Genomic DNA, 18,178 nt, shown 5'->3' with positions numbered 1-18,178 from the left:
TAAAGGAAAAGTATAACCCGAATAGAACTCCTCTCGCTTCAGTTCTTCTCTCATTACTTGTCTTCTTTGATTTCACTCAATTCTCACTACAAAGTAAGTCAAACATAAATTGGACTCTCCCTTATGCAAAAATGAAGAAAATACTTTCTCCTAAGGTGTTCTCCTTCTTGGTAGTGTAGAAGTCTCGAGAAAAATTCATTTGAGAAGAAAATCCCCCATTATGATCTCCCCTCAATAAACTGTCGGACAAAGCACAAGAACAAACCTAAGTTGGCAGGAAGCGAGGTGGCACTGGTGTGGTGGCGTCGGGGCACTGGTCTGCGGTGCAGTGGAACTGAGATCAATCGCTACATTTCATGATATGATTCTACAAATTAGGGCATCGAGCACCAGGGTGTTGACTTGGTTGGCGCAACAGGCTAGTTAACTCACTGAAGCACTTGGTCCCAGTGCTGAGATGTCATCTTCTTTTTATTATTGTTGAAAGTTGGTACCTTCAAACGTTGAGGTGCCGAGTGTTGAGACACTTGGACGTTGGCACTGGGATGCCATATTCTTTAGATTTTGCATGTAAAGGAGCAACATTTGGCGCTAAAGTGCTCTCCGTAGGCGTCAGAATGCTTGCCTGCTAGCTTAGCCAATTTTATGTCAACTGCTCAAGTTTTTTTCTGTATATTACACACACAGACCAAATATAGCCACAAAAAAATAAAAAATAAAATGACAAATAATACATTAAACACACCATACAACACCACATTTTTTACACATCATCAATCCATTTATATCTCCTTCAAACCCTAAATTCAGTCATTGATATTTGCAATAATATGAAATTTCTTCTTAATAAAATTTTTGGGTTTTCTATTGCTTCCAGCAGAAGAAGTCTTTGGAGTTCCTGGGAAGAGTTTTGACCCCTTTGGTGGAAGGAGACATGGTTAATGTGTTTATTTTTAAAAGAGGGCATTTACATGCATACCACAAAATTCCGGTCTTCACATATCTAACATCTAAGCTTTGATTTTTACATTAATAACACTGGAATCTTTCATATTACATAAATAAAAATTTTTTAGTACTTCATAATGAAATTACTATTCCAAACTATAATTTATAAGCATTATGAGCTCCTCTTTGGATTTATTTTAGGATTATAAAATAGTTATGATTATTTTTATTTATCTTTTATAATTATTGCTCATTTAACTCTTGATATTTTGATTAATATTAATTTAATTTTTTAATACATGATTACGGTGATGATAATGATTAATTAATCTGCATTTTTTTGAAATTAAGGAAGTTCTTGCTCACCTCTTAATAGCTGTTGACTTTAATTTCAACTCATTTGCTATGCGTTTGAGCACAAATTATTTTGAAATTGTTTGATTAGATGGAAAATAAATGCAAAAGAATTAACTGCTTTTATTTAATTTGAAAAAAAAAAATTAAATCAAATTAGGTCAAACCCAAATGGCAGGCGGCGGCGGCAATCAGAATGACTGCGGCAATGGCACACTTTTTTTATAATGCATAACAATTTTGAAATACACCATAAATAAAGTATATGATGATTTTTAAATTCAGTAAAATTTTGCTTTGGATTTCATAATTTTCAAATTAAATACTTAAATTATTAAAACTTTTACATTCCAAACAAAATGTACTCATTTTATATCCAATCTAATCATCCCTCAATAATAAGGTAATAATAAGGTAAATGATTACATATAGAGAACACACGCAGGTAATCTCATCCCAATAGCCACTTAATATCCTCTCCTTAATAACCTCTGCGAAGGTTATGAGTAGTTATTGCGGAGTTATTTCGGCGTTAATTAGAGTCAATACCCTAAACACCAGAGAAAACATGAACGTATAACCGCAGAATGTGAAAGTGTAACCGCTGAGGGTACTGACTCCAAATAACGCTGAAATAACTTTGTAATAAACCCTCAATAATCTTCACAGATATTATTGAGCAGTTATTGGGAGGGGATTACGCACGGAAAGCTGCGTACGTTCTTCGTACGTAAATAGTGCTCCAATAATAAGTCCAAAGATCTGCTACTGACTGGAAATACACAGCCTCGCATATTAAATTGAAATTCTATTAGAATATGCCAATTCAACTTATATGAAAATAATAAGATAAAATATTTTAAATCACATCAAAAAAAGCTCAAAATTAAAAAAAAAAAACATTTTTAAAAAACCATAAAATTAAATAATTGCCTTAAAAAAGATTTAAAAGCCTTATAATTTTCAGCATTTCTTAACTCTAAATATTTCATTTTACTATCATGATTAGTTAAGAGTTGAACACTAAAAGATATCGAGCTTAAGGCAAGCATATTGAAATGATAGGTTTTCGTTAGCAAATATGAAAGCAATAAGGTACATATCGCATTAGAATCCTAAAATAAGAGAGCCACGCTAGTCTCCAGAATTACTGCGGCGGACTGCCGTTTGCTGGAGCCTTCTTCCCAGTATACTTCTGTTTAACAGAAAAGAACGCAGCTGGTCAGCATTCAGGTTATTCCATACGATTTTGACCGTTTGGCCATTTTTTTTTTCATATTCAAATAATATTTTTAACATTATAAAACATCAGTTGGGTGCCATTCGGCTGTGAAGGGAAGAGCAATTAACATAAGTCTATGCATATCATCAATGACATCATTATGCGAATTTTTTTGTTCTCTCCACTGCATTAAATCAAATTAAAGAGTAGATTTGCATAACGGCAAGTTTATGAACAGAAAATGCATGTATGTAGCTTCGTATCGCAGATTGCAACCAATTTCAAAGAAAATGTGAACTTGGGGACAATTTACATATGAGAAGAGTCATTTTGGTCTCAAAGTTTGTAGAAGTGCCAATTTAATCCCCAGGTTGTTTTAATATGAGCTGAAATAGTCATTTGTTAGGAGATTAACCTAACCAGTTTTTAAATTGAGGACTAAAATGACTCCATTAAATAATCAAAGGACTATTTTGGCACTTTACCCATTACATATATTATTCTACTCAAAACACATTTGAGTCATTTAAGGGCATTTTTACTTGATCTAATGGAATACTTGAGGGCAAAAATACTGCAAGAAAAATAATAGCGGATTGACCAAGTTCTCACCTGCTTCCCTAAACTGAATGGGATATATTTGTATTTGATCATGTGCATAATCTGCCGCTTCATAGTTAAAATAAAAAGAACGATCCAGTAACATAGAAGAATAGGCCAAAACACCGGAACATCGCAGACAGAAAAAAAGGTCAAGACAAAAGCGATGCAGATGGCTTTAGTTATCGAGTACCTGATAATACAGCCAATGAGATAATAATGAAACAAAGAATTCCGGTTAAATCTGACAAAACAAATGAATGAAATAATACTTAAAAAATGCAGAAATGGAGAAGAGTCACATTGCTAAAATTATAAAACTATATTAGTCAGCCTCAAAGTGACATACTATATATCAGCATTCATCATCACAAGAAGAAACTAATGAACCATAGATAAAAACTTCAAAAACATTCAACTGCTTGAAGCTTAACTTTAATTGAATGCCAAATACTATTATTTCATGAAAACTGCATCTATCAAATCAAGCACTTTGAGAAGACAAACATCTAACATCGAGTGCTCCATCAAATTTCCCCAAGCGAGTTTTATGTCATTTACTGATGTAAAAATGATTTTCAATAACAACAAAAATAGCAGCTGTTACCCCGATCATGTACATGTTCCCTTGCAAAACTGCCACTACAGGCCACACAACTACACATTTTACTTGATGGATTTTGCTGCACAAACGTTAGTTCATATGGTTCTTATCTACCACATGAATTATGCATCTCATGCTATGGAAGGTACTCTATTTTTCAAGCAGAGATAAAAAGAACGAAATCTGACAGGATTTCTGATAGATTTTCCATTGGAAAAACCGTCAGACATAAGCAATGAACTTTCTAACAGGCATGCAGCCCCCTTTTGTTTCCATATCCTCCTGCCTTCCCTGCCCCAATTTGGTCCGATTTGCTATCTGCAACTCTTCACATTTTGTAAATATAAAGGCAGAGCACATCCTCAATCTCTGGTGTGCCTAAATTTTGAATTTTATCAGTAGATTTTTATGATTCAAGTTTAGTTTTCTATTTTTTGTTAGAATGTTGGATCTATCTTTTCTTTGATCTATAAATTATTTAGATTTATACCGTTTCTTTGATCCATGGTTTTTATTTTTTTGTTTAGATTTACATTCGATGCATGTTTTCCCTTATATTAGATTGAAAAACTTTGTTTTAGACCCATTTCTTTTACTTGGTTTTTTTATACCTATTTTTTTGGATTCATGTTTTTTATTACTTATTTGTCATTTTCTATTAAAGGAAAAAAAGTCAATGATACTAAAATTTGGCTGGATATTATTTCTATCAGTAAAATATTAAAAATTTAAATTAAATTTATTTCATGAATGTATGTAATTTATTTAATTAGATGCATGCAGGTTTAATTTATTTCTTTAGTTACAATCAATATCTATATATATATATATATATATATATATATATATATATATAATATAGATATAGATATATACATACTGGTGTATGTTTTAAAGACTAGTTTGTGAAAAGTAATTTCAAGAAGTGACTTGCTGCTTAATAGTAGTGAATATAGAATAAAAAAATTAAGAATTTGAAAATTATAATTTATGGATATCAAAAGTCAGTAACCATGGATAAATAATAGAAAATTACATTAAAACAGAGGATTACCGGATTAATATCTAGATAGAGCTTGATTTTTTATCCTTAGTTTCTCAACCATTTGTTTATAATTTCGAGGGAAGCTTAGAAGACCTTTCTCTAAACTCAATCAAATGCATCTAACACAAAATGAAATCAAGTTTGATTTATGTCGAAAGAGATTTAATCATGATTATTAGTTTTGGATATCACATGTAGAGTACGAGCTACTTGTTTATACTGACTGTGGTGCTTCAACCAATTATGTACAAATAAATCAAATAGCAAAAACAACAAGAAGAAGTCTTTATCCCACTGAAGGCTAAATTAATCCTTTTTTTTTCTATTATGTCTTATTGAGTGTCATATTTTCATTTAATTCTTATAAAATAAGATTGTTATTTTATACAACATGCCCAATTCTTTTTAGGTCTCCCTCTAACATTCGTAGCATAAGTCAAAACTAAAACATCTACTCTCCTAACAGGGTCATCAAATTGTCAAAGTTTAATGTGACATGACTATCTAAGGCGATTGTCTTTAATCTTTGTCTGTTATTGGAGCTACGCTAACCCATTCAGAAATATATTTGTTTAACATATTGTCTCTAAGTGTAAAACCACTTAGCATCTTTGGGTTTGTTTTGGGCAACTGCATCTATTTGAAGAAGCATTTGTGAAACTGCTGTAGAAGAAACTACATTTCAGAAAGCTATGGTGGCCATTACAAATTTATTTTCTTTTCATAAAGTCATATAGCAGCTTTCTGGCAATCACCACACTTTAACAGCTTAAGTTGAAGAAAACAGTTTTCTACTACATAAATTTCTAAAAAACAGCAAGAAAACAGTTCCCCAAACAGAACTGTGATGATAGTCGGAAAAATAAAGCAGGTAGAAAGTTGTCCCAAACAAATCCTTAATTTTATGTTTCTTTTTTATAGGTCAGCATTTTGCACCATAAACATTATAGGTCGCGCTACTATCTTATAAATTTTTCCTTTTAAGTCTAAGAGTCACATTTCTATCACACAATAGACCCGATGCATTCCTCCCCTTCAACCATCCAACTTAAATTCTACTAATAATATTCCCATTTATATCACCATCAATTTGAAAATAGACTTAAGATATCTAAAACGTTCACTCCTTTTCATGACTTGATCACCCATTGTTACAACCTTGCCAATAGATCTACTATTACTAAAATTATATTCCACGTTTTCAATTTTAGATATACTGAAATTAAAACCTATAGACTATAAAGTGGACTTCTATAACTCAAGTTTTTCCTAAACTCTCTCTCTAGTCTTATCCACCATAAGGATATTATTAGCTATAACTCTCCAAAGTACTTCTCTTGGAACTTTATCATAAAATTTTTCAAAATCAATATATAATAGACTTGCTCAGCATGAAGCTAAATTGATTTTGAGAAATTTTTGTATCACGTCGTTACTTATGTTCAATTACTCTCTCCTATAATTTTAATGTATAACACATTAACTTAATTGCCCTATAATTCGCATACTCTTGTGCGCCCTCTGTATTCTTAAATATAGAAACCAATAGACTCTTTCTCCACTCATTAGACATCTTTTTAGTTTTAAAAATAATATTAAAAGTTTAGTAAGCCAAAACATTCTCAGTTCTCTTAAACAGTTCCACACTTATATTGGAAAATTATCAGTTTCTACTATTTTTCAATAATTTTTTTTAAAGTCGCCTTAACTTCTATTTACTAATGTGATGATGGAAATAAAAAAAAATTATTATTTGCAAAACTAAGATCACTAGAATCGATTGTACTTTCACAAGCTTCATTGAAAAATTTATCAAAACATCTCATCTGAATGTCCTCATCTAAGAAAAAGCTTTTTTTTTCCATCTTTAATAAACTTTACTTGAACTAAACCTTTATTTTTCTTATCTCACTGCTTGAATAATTTATATATATATATATATATAACACCGGAGGTCGTCTCCCACGCTCGGCTCTGCTAGGGTTTCGACACATGTCGAACCCTAGCAACCCTTACCGTGCAATATCTTTTCTCCGGTGTCGAAGCCGATACCGCCGTCCTCTCCGTCGTCGTCGTCTCTCCTCTCCGGCGTCGTCAGCTTTCCTCTCGCGTCTCGTCGTCTCTGTTTGAAGCCGACTGTGGCCTCTCGTCGTCTCTCTGACAAAGTTTGTTGTTTTGTTCGACTACAACTCACGTAAGACAGACGGGAAGGGGTCGCCTCGTTTCCTCCTTTCGTCTTCCTACTTGACTCAGCTCGACAGCTCGACAGCTCGACTGCACTGAGTTATGGTCTCTTCGATTCTTGACCTGCCCTCTGACCGACTTGGCAAGGCTTCTAAGCTGTGATGGAGCTTCTTTCTTCTTCAGTTGAACCTGGCAAAACCTCCTTTGCCCACGTGGTGGCTAATCCTCAGGTGGAAACGGCGGTTGTCTTCCACTCAAGTTATAAGGAATATCGTGATAGTACAAGTGACTGCCCATTTATTAAGAATGCAAGCAGAAAAAGTGAAAAAACAACACTCTTTTTCTCGGAGTTAAAAATTTCAACCCTGACTGACAAATTCAAGTTTGCTCTTATTGAAAAATTTCAGTGGGGGCACCCACCTATGGAAGTTAACAGGAAAAGTTTTGATGATCTGAAATTAGCAGGAAAGTGAAAAGTGGAGCTCATGGATGAAAGACATGTATTGATTCAATTAACCGTGTCTGAAGACTACACTTGAATTTTCTCTAAAAAATATCTCAGCATTGCTGGTAAATCAATAAAGCTACTCAAGTGGTTTCCTGATTTTGACCCTAATCATGAACCTCCTACTGTACCGGTATGATTCAGTCTACCAGGTCTCAAGCTGCACTTTTTTCATCATCAGGTTATTTACTCTATTGGGGTCAAGCTAGATCTACCGACTTTCAAACTAACCAAACCTTCTGTGGCCAGAATACTTATGGAAAGATATATTACTTTACCTGATGTTACTGAAGTCTAGTTGGGCACAACTCATAATGGATATTGGCAACAAATCATCATGGAGAATAGACCGTCTTACTGTTCTCATCTCAAAATGTTTGAGCATACACTTGAAAAATGTCATAGGTTTCATCCTAATTTAAAATCTAAAGATCAAGTGAATAAGGATAAATATAATCCCACTACTTTGGACATATATGTTACATCTAGAGATAAAACTACCACATAATAGCTTATGGATATCGCTAAAGATCAGACACCTATCATCCTTGCTGAGAAGGTGCAAACCGATCCTTTACCCAACATCGCAATTCCTGATGAAGAACATCATACTACAGACACAGATCTAAAAGTGCATATACCACTCACTCTTATTGAAGAAAACTCAATTACATGTCAAGACACACGAGAGTGCTTCTTTAATTCAATCAAAGGTCAGCTGGTACAACAAACGGTTATTTCTAATGTTCAACATCCTACACATGTCTGACACACTTTAGACCAATCCACTAATCAGACGAGCCAATCTTCAGATGAAGAAAGACAGATCTATTCCAGGAGGAAGAAGAAGACTGGAGGCCGACTCGAGCTTGTAAACTTATTGGATGATACTTTGGTCACTATTGGCAATGACACTGATCTTACCAATTTATTATCTAGCTCCTTTCCTAGAACTAGAGGTAGAGGCAAAGGATAATTGGGTTGCTCTCTAGCTACCTGATACTATGTTTTTTGGCATTTTTTGTCTTTTTATTCAGGTCTTGTATTTTTCTGTATCTTCTCTTTTTTTGGAACCTTTTGTATGTGATGATTATTGTGGGGGAAGGGTGTCATGTTTGGGCCCTTTCACACAATCTTTATGTAATATATATATATATATATATATCTTTCAACCTCCTTAGTATCTAATCTATTATAAAATTATTAAAATATGAAAAAAATGACATTTTATGGCATTGGTGTGCAATTTAAAGAAATAGTTGACAGATGCATAAATTTGAGGCTCAATAATTTAAAGAATTATTGCATGTAGTTCAAAAATCATTATGTTATAATTGTCCCAATTACTATGAATTATATGTTACACTAAGAATGCTCAATGTAAAAACATAGTTTAACATGTTGCATAAATGTTACAATCAATTCATTAAATTAATGAAACAGATTAATCCAACAGATAATTTAGTGTCTACTGATTTGTACATGGAAGAAAAATTGGTATCTAAGCTTGAAGGCATAAAAAATAAATTATTGCACAAGCAGTATATGTTGCCTTAAAGGATTTCGTGTCTAAAACTGACTGTAAAAGCCATGAAGCACCAAGGTTAAAATCATAAATTAAGAATTAGTGTAAATAAAAGGATATTTAATATAAGAGGTTATTTTATTTCTCTTATTCCATGACTACAGAGATTACTTTTATCTATATACTTCGCTAGATATATGAGATGATATTACAATAGAATAGCAAGACATATATTTTGAGTATTTCATCAAATGCACAGGCATAAAAGCACTCTTATTGCACATTCAATGTTCAATTCAGAACCACAAAATGTTATACTACGCATTTGTGATAATGATTTTACAACATATAATCAAGTTATCTCACCGTATTCATTCTGACCAATAATAATTACACTATATAAACTCTCACCTAAAATGTGCATGACAACCCCCCATATATCTTTCATGTTTATTATCAAAAGTCCACACAATATATAAAAAAATGATTATTCTAATGAATGAGTTAAAAATCTCTTAAAGGTGTTTACAAAAAACATAATCATATGAAAGCAATGCGATCTCACGAAAAAACAATGAAAAGGGGCCCATTCTGAACAAAAGTGCTTTCTCCTTGCCGATCAAAATGGAAAGTACTGTCCTAGAGCTTCTCTAACGCCTCGTTCTCTTCTAGAAAGAGTGCCTCTGTAACAGCCTCATGTTCGGAAAGCAAGCAAGAAAGCGTTACTCTAATATGTCATCCTCTTCGTAGTACGCGGTACTACTTTTGTTGTAGATAAATGGTGATTTTTTAATGCACAACATACTGTCAGAGTGGATTATTGCAGGAAAATTAGGCTTGCTCATACCTCATGAACATATCGAGATCATTCACAATGAAAAACAATGAAAAATGTATAGCTTAATTGTAATTGTTTTAATCAAAGATCACACATTTAAAAGAAATAAAGGTAAATTCATTACAAAAAAAATAAGGAATCTAATATAAGATTGCAATGGTGATTTTCGTGGAGAGACGATATTATTCAATATAAATGATAAAGAGATGGCTATTGTAACATCATGTAATCTTCTAAAATTAAGTTTATAGAGCAAATCCATTCAATGTTGATAATATTACTCATTCAATGATGTAACAATGATTTAGCTTATTCAAATTGTTTGTGAGCTCACAATTTACTGATAAAGTCAATAAAAAATGAAGCTAAATATGCAACATAGTTTAGATTATACACAAGATTTCACAAACATAAAGTTTCTTATGATACAAATTTTTTTTTTATTATTTAACACTCCATGCATCATTTTTAGGTTTATAATCCACATAATGTCATTAAAAGTTATCAACTGATCTCCTGGAAACTAGGGGGAGCAATGAAAATATGGACAATTTTCAAATAAACGGATTTAATTCCAGACAAGTTCTAGAAATTAAAAAAAAAAGAAAAAATTGTGTTCAAACACATACAAAAACTGAGGAAGGCTTCCATGAAATTCTCCAAGATATAGAATAACTACAATTCCTTCCCAACTGTGATTAATTTAACTTTATTTTTAATCCAGACACGAGTACATATACTGTCTAACATTTAAGGTAAAAAGAAGAATAAGATAAGCAAATTTTCCTTTATTCCAAAACAATAAGCAACACAAGTGTATCATGATATACTGAAAGAATAAGAGAAAATCGTTTGATTGAAACTCATTAAGACTAAGCCATAAGATAGAACATAAAATAAAATACAAGAGGCATATTTTTAATTGTTTGCCACAAAATCTTAGTAGGGTTAAAATAACTTTGAATAGCAGGCTTCAACTCATCTGCGGAATATTTATACATCTTCATGAATTTGAAGGTACTTTCATTAAAAAAAGTTTAGGAAGAGAGACTACTATGATGGAACTACTTGGGTGCAATCATCAAAAGACAAGAAGCCTAATTAAGGGTCGATCACAGATCACAGCCCACTTAAGAATAAAAATATTACAATCAAAATGCTAATGATTTAAATTCATATGATTATCAATAGCATTAATCATTTATAGAATAAGCACATGCGCCTTAGGGATGTACAAAGTCCGAAATCTGCAAAAGAGAAGTATTTGGATGGAACAACTCAATAATTAAATTTTAGATGGTGGAATCAAGTAACAAGAGAAAAAAATATGGGGAAGATGTATGGGTTAGGCTCCAAGGCAAAGCTTAAGATGCTCAATCCTCATATCTCTAAACATAGTTAGGCAAAAGACATAATACAGGAGACAGTGCTCAAAAGGCTAGCATCAATGAATCATGATTTAAATACTCACAAAAATACAACGGAAGCGAAAATATAAGCTTTGTGATATCAAAATTAGAAAAATATATAACAAATAGTAGAAGACGAGGAGGAAAAGATACAAAAAAGAGGAAGAGTGAGTGAAAATGAGAAAATTTTACTTTTTTTTTTTGTTTAAAAGTGGAGGGTACATTGTTGAAATAAAACCAAAAAATTAAACTGAATTGATTTTATTTTACTGATGTATTTTAGTTGTCAAATGTCTGTTTAGTTAATAGTTTTAATTTTGACATCATTTTTGTTTATTTTTTCATTTGATGTTTATTTTTGTAAAACTAATAAACTAAGCCAAATTATATTATTTTATTTTCAAATAAATCAATAAAATCATGTCAGTAAATAGAATGAAGATCAACTTCGAAATTATTTATTCCACATCCCAAATTCATAACTATTAACAAATATTACTTAATATTCTACTCAATATTAGCTACTTAAGTTAAATATAATTATGTTTATTGTTAAAATTAATTATATTTTGGTTTATTCAAAATCAAACCTAATTAAGCAAAACCAAAGTTCGATTAAATTTAGTTTAGTCTAAAAATAGTTTGCTGGTTTAATTTTTTAAATTTTACAACTAAAACCATTTGGCATGGCTAATTTGTAAATCAAACCATCCAAACTGAACAAATGCACGCCCTTACTTTGTAACGCTATATTTATCTAATATTTGATGTGTGCAGATAAATGGTAAACATACAACCATTAACATATTATTTTATGGATGATTGAATTTAAATTATTTGATATTATCTTGTCATTTATTTATTTAAGTGAAGAATTTAATGCTGGACATGATAAGATGTACGAATAAATATAGTTAATTATATTTTAGGGGAGGTGCTGCCTAATTATTTTCAAAAAATTTCGGTATAGATTTCCCACTAATCTTTTATCAGAAATTTTGATATGGATGATTAAATACCTGTCGGGGAGAACTCCAGCAAATTCCAACCCCATCAAAAACACCTAATGAAGTTATACATGCACTAAATACATATTTAAGAATTTGAAAAGGTAATACTAAATACTTAGCATGAGGGCCATATGCTGAAGATGAAGATGAATATGTGGTACACAAAACAAGGTAAATGGACGAACAATTTGAGAGGCGAAGTTTCTTTGCATTACATAACACTTTGTAATTCTATCTTAAAGATAAAATAAAATGCATAATTCTATCATACCATGAGTCAAATAATACACATCTAACGGTGTAAATCCTCACTATTTTGGTTCATTTTATCCATAATCTATGGAGTAATTGTCGTAAGAGGCCAAAAGTAAACTATCAATCCAATAATCAAAAGTGATATATGCTAAAAATTATGCATCATGTCCAATAAAATCAATTTATACACAAATCGAGAAACCATAAAAACTCTTATAGAAGACCAACCTTAATTACCATGATGACTACTCGATCATTAATTATCATTTTCAATGACATGATTCTCAACTTTTGCATCAGGAAAGTACAAACTTATTCACTTTCAAAGTGGAATTACATCATTTATTTCACTGCAAATTGTCCTATAGAAATCAAATTTCTCCTTCAGTCAAAAATATGTTTGGTCTTTCTCAGCTTCCATGTGAATCAATTTATGATTTGTGATGTCACATCAGCAATGCCAGTGATATCTATAGGTCTGTTGCTAGTAAGAAATATTTTGCTATAATTACCTGCTTACTAGATTATTATTAGTTCTTTAAAAGAAGAAGAATGAAATAATAGTAACCGAGTACAATATCCATAATTCCATAAGACTATCAATAATATAAATAAATGCAACTTAAAATTCGTCATAGTAACATTTACTTTTTTGTTTCCTCTTGAACTAGTGCTTTTTTTTTTTTGGCGGTCATTCATCACATATCCTAGTTTTTCATAATGATAGCATCTATCCAAGTGGCCTCAAATTTTCCTTTTGTTATAATATATACATTGGTTCTTATTATGCAACTGGGATCCACCTTAGCCTTGATTATTACTTTTGTTTTGAGATGACTTCAATTATCAATATTCAGAGCAAAAGGAGTTTGACCAATCTCATGCCATCGAATATCTCCATTAAGGAGGAACTCTCTTATATCATTTAATTTAATTTAATTTTTTTTATAAAAATAGTAGTTAAGTGTTGTGAGATGAGGATGCTTAGGTGGATGAGTGGCTTGACACTTAGAGACAAAATGCAAAATGAATATATCAGTTATAGCGTTGGTGTAGCTCCAGTGGCAGACAAGATTAGAAAGAGTCGCCTTAGATGGTTTGTTTGGTCACATTAAATGTCGACCATCTGATGATCCTGTTAGGAGAGTAGATGTTTTAGATTCAACTTATGTTAAAAAAGGCAAAGGTAGACCTAAAAAAACTTGGGCATATTGTATAAAAAATAATTTTAATTTATTAGAATTAAATGAAAATATGACACTCAATAGTAATCAATGGAGAAAAAAAGATTCATGTAGCTGACCCCACTTAGTAGGATAAAGGCTTGTTGTTGTTGTTATAAAAATAAATTCAAGGCACAAATTTCATCATTAAAATTAATGTCCATTGAGCGCAACTAATTTTTGATATAGGAGAACATGTTGATGTGCTCAACAATAAATGCTCAATTAGACATATTGAGATAAAAAAATTTTATATTTTACTTTTCTAACAACAAATATCTTCTCATAAATATCTAACATTGCCTTCATTATGCCAATTGTTGTCTTTTTATTGAGAGTGCAGAAGAAAATATTTTTAATTAAGAACAATGAATAAATCCTAGGACTTATCTATCCATCAACTTCCACTAATCATAATCAATAGTTTTGATCCATTCATTGGTAAAGATAAATTTCATTTGCTTCTTCTGATAGGCAAATTCTCGGCTATCAAAATATCTATTTTGATCTTTCCATATTTCATTAATTAAATTTCTTGTGAAGCTTAGCCAAAATCCCTGATATTAATGATTAAGATAATGACAAAACTTCCAAAAAAATCAAATTAAGATAAAAAAACAAACATACAAAATATCACAATTATAAAACACACAAGTTTACGTGATTCAATAATAATCACATATGTGCAGAACTACACAGAAATTAAGTATTCCCCTGAGTTTTAAAAGAAGATTATATCAACTTTTTTTTTTAATACAAAAGATGATAAGAATAAAGAAATCACTTTCTCCATGTCGATGACTAAGAGGATGCACAGTAACTTGTTATCAAAATGAAAGTCAAATTGGAAAAAAAATAGGTTACCACTACTACTATTTTCATCTTCCCTTCTCAACAACAAAATTTCTTTCTTTTCTCCTATCTACTTAAGAACTTCTTAGTACAATTGAAAGCCCTTCCATGCTCTCTTCCTTTTCTTTATATTTTACTGTAGATACGAAATACTTGAACACATTGGAGCTAACTCCTTATACAGTGTTAAAGAAATTAGATAGCAAACTTGAACTTATTCGATAAATAGTTATAGGTATCATAATAGAGATACTAGGTAGATGATGTTAGAAGATAACTTCATATAAGTTAGAGAGTAGTAGATAAAAAACAATGTATAAGTTAAGACAATCATCTCTTAATAGATAGGGGAATAAATTTCATCTCTCCTTTAAAGAATGTATTTTTTCTTCTAAATGCAAAATCAATGGTTAAAAAAAATATACAATTAAAACATGATTTTTTCACCACTTTTCATCATGAATGCTCTCGATAATCCATACAGATGGGATAATTAAATTTTTTCATGATGCTTACCCTTAACGTATCATATGCTAGAAAATCTCTAGTTCATATGAGCAGTGCTTCATCTAAAAATTTTGCTTTATAAAAAAAAAACATACATAAGCATAGCTTCTTTCCATAAAATTTTCAACATATCTATCAAATACATTTTCCATAAGATTTTCAACATAACTATTAGTGATAGCAACTATACATATATTCCTTCATTTGAATTTTGTAGAGCAGGAATAATAAGCTTGTGAAATACAAAAACAGTTGTCACACACGTTTCATGAGAAAGATTATAATGCATGATTATTATTGGCTAACATAAATATAGTAAGAAGGCTTAACTATAAGCGAACTAGCACAAAAGGCAAGTAAAGGATTTTGTAATTCTGAAGCAAACTTTAGATAAGTGCTATTAAAATGCTTCCATATTTTAACATCTAGTGGGTGACTCAAAATAACTGTTTCACCTATTCTCTCTTAGCACCATTTCATATGTCTAGCAAAATTCATGAATAAAATAATTTTTTAGCCATAAAAATTGAAGGTCAATAAAATAACAAAGGAAATGGGACATCCTTCTATTAATACTATTATATAATTTGAAGTTTAAACCTAGGAATTGCATAGTGTTTGTTTTTAATTTGGGTCATATCATCCTTATAATGAAACTTACAACCATTACTGTAATTGTGTATTCTTATTGTCTACATTTGGATACAATTTTCTTTTTAATCTACAAATCAGTAGACATTAAATTATATATTGGGTTTCTTTTAACTATCTAACAAACAAATTGAAACATTTATGTTGCATGTTAAAATCTCTTTTAATACTGAGCATTCTCACAACACAAAATGGTTAAGAGTTTTTAGTGCAGTCATATTATAAATATTGCTAAGTCACACATAATAATTATAAGATTGTTAAGCACCTCTATAAGGAGTCTATTCAACTTCGTCTATAAATTGTAGGCCTAGCAAACGCAAACACTATTTATTTGTATGCTTTTGTTTGTTTTGTATTCTATCATGCATAATTCGTTCAACTAAATAAATTGCATGCATGCATTAAAAATTCTTTAATCTGGAATATTTAAAATTTAATTAGCAAAAATTAATATATAAATAAATTTATGTAGATCTAAAAAAAATTATATATGTAAAAAAACATGATTTATTATTAGAAAAAATATAGATCTAATACGGATCTAAAAACCATATAACTAATAAAAAATCATAAGATAGATCAAGCATAAAAGAACATAAACATGTAATAGTCTAACAAAAAATATGTCAAAATAAAGTTTAAATCAAAAGAATTAAAAAATCGATGTATGAAATTCAAAATTGAAGCATGTAAAGGGTTGAGGATGTGACGTACTTTCAAATCTACGAAAGAGATGAGCTGCTGAGAGCAAATTAGGACAACAAGGGGGGAGAAAAGAAGATGAAATAGGGGAAACAAAAGAGGGCAATGGTTGTTATAGAAAGCAGAGAGAAAGAAATGAGACAAACAATAGGGACTTGGGTTCTAGATATAATAGGGTACTAGAGGATTTCCCACTAAATGATATATTACTTGGGGGAATTTTTTTGCTAAGAATGCCCCCAATGTTGGTGTGTTTAGTTGCAATGTAAATAAAATCAAATGAAACTATGTTCTTGGCATCCTATGGCTTCTTAAGGTCAATAAAATCAAATGAAAATCTTTTCTTTGCTCTTAATGCTTATCCAAGGACTGTATTGTCACAGACACCTACCATTATATAGTTTGGCAAAGAATACGCAAACCATTTTTGTAGCAGACATACTATTCAATGCCCCTCACCAATCATCACTGTTCGCAACTTTTGAGTTAAATACAAGTACTAAAGTGGAAAACATCTAGCCTTTCGATTCTACAACATGTGGACTAAATAATCAGATAATAACAAACACAGTTGCCAAGCTGCCAATATTTTAATTAAAAAAGCACAAATTGATTTGGTTAATCATTTCATACTATTGCCACCACATCATGTGTAATCTATCCAGTAAGTCAGAATATCCAGTACTTGCACTTTTAATGAAGTGGGAAAAACCTAAACAAATGCTTTTCCATGCACACCTATTAACACGATCTTTCTTGAATCTCTGAGCATAAGAAGATATATGTATAACAATCCATTTATAAATTTTAAATCTACAAAAATATAAAACATAAAAAATGGTCGCCAGCATGCATGATAAAAGAGATCCTAAAAAGCAAGAACCAAGATAAAATGGCAAAAGTAAAGTTACCAGAACTTGAACTCTGGAAGGCGCCGAATGAATGGCTTGAATTCATCCGAACCCCTGGTGGGAAGCGACGCTCCATCCAAGCCCTCAATCTCGGGATCCGCAATCGGAGATAGGAACCCAATAAGAAGGTTAAGCAAATAGATCCCGAGCCCGTAGGTGACGATGTAGAAACCCTGAATCAAATAAACCCGCAATAGATAAATCAAAGCAACGCCGAGAGCCCCCAGCCATCTTCCCACGGGATGAGGGGTAGACCGATCGAGATAATGCTGGAATGTTCGGGAGAAATTGGTCTTCCATTTCTCCAGGGAATTGGAAGCACCCAAGCCGTCGCCAGAGGCTCCCTCCATAAGAAGCTGAGAGTTATCCTTCTACAGATCTAACGTCGCCAAAACTCTCTTGATGCCGTCCGAACGAACAGAGATGGAATTTTTATCTCCGACCGCCGGCAGGAGCGGTAGAGCACAGGAATGATGTTATATCTTGGCAAATGGATCCAGAAGAGCTGCAATGGCTTCCACGCAAGAATTTTCTCTTGTAACCCGGTCCGAAACGGGGATTACGGGGAACACTTGTGTCAGGCGAGGCAGGAGCGAATAACATGTCTACTTCTTCATTCTTCGATTATAGGGTCCGAAAGTCCTATTTGTTATAAACTTTTTAAGAGTTGCTAATTATCATACATATTATTAGGCCAATGTATTTATATGACCTAAATTTTATTTTTTCTATTTATATCACCTAAATTTTATTATTTATAATTATATCACTCAATTTCATATCACATCAAAATATGATCATTTTAATTTAAAAAAATACACATTTTTATG

At 31.5% G+C, this 18,178-nt stretch overlaps 1 protein-coding gene across 1 annotated transcript; it reads right to left on the bottom strand.

Annotated features, from left to right (window-relative positions):
- Positions 1–2,301: 2,301 nt before the first annotated feature.
- On the bottom strand, positions 2,302–17,972 carry LOC110038886 (protein RER1B-like). Its single transcript, XM_020743805.1, has 3 exons — positions 17,349–17,972; positions 3,137–3,317; positions 2,302–2,497 (listed from the first exon to the last, which is right to left on the bottom strand). The coding sequence occupies exons 1-3, from the start codon at positions 17,696–17,698 to the stop codon at positions 2,450–2,452; spliced, it is 579 nt and encodes a 192-aa protein (XP_020599464.1). The 5' UTR covers positions 17,699–17,972; the 3' UTR covers positions 2,302–2,449.
- Between the last annotated feature and the right edge of the window lie 206 nt (positions 17,973–18,178).

The sequence above is a fragment of the Phalaenopsis equestris genome, unplaced genomic scaffold (genome assembly GCF_001263595.1).
Source record: "Phalaenopsis equestris unplaced genomic scaffold, ASM126359v1 Scaffold234243, whole genome shotgun sequence".
NCBI lineage: Eukaryota > Viridiplantae > Streptophyta > Magnoliopsida > Asparagales > Orchidaceae > Phalaenopsis > Phalaenopsis equestris.
Note: the sequence above shows the minus strand (reverse complement) of the source record. Positions and strands in the feature narration are given on the sequence as shown.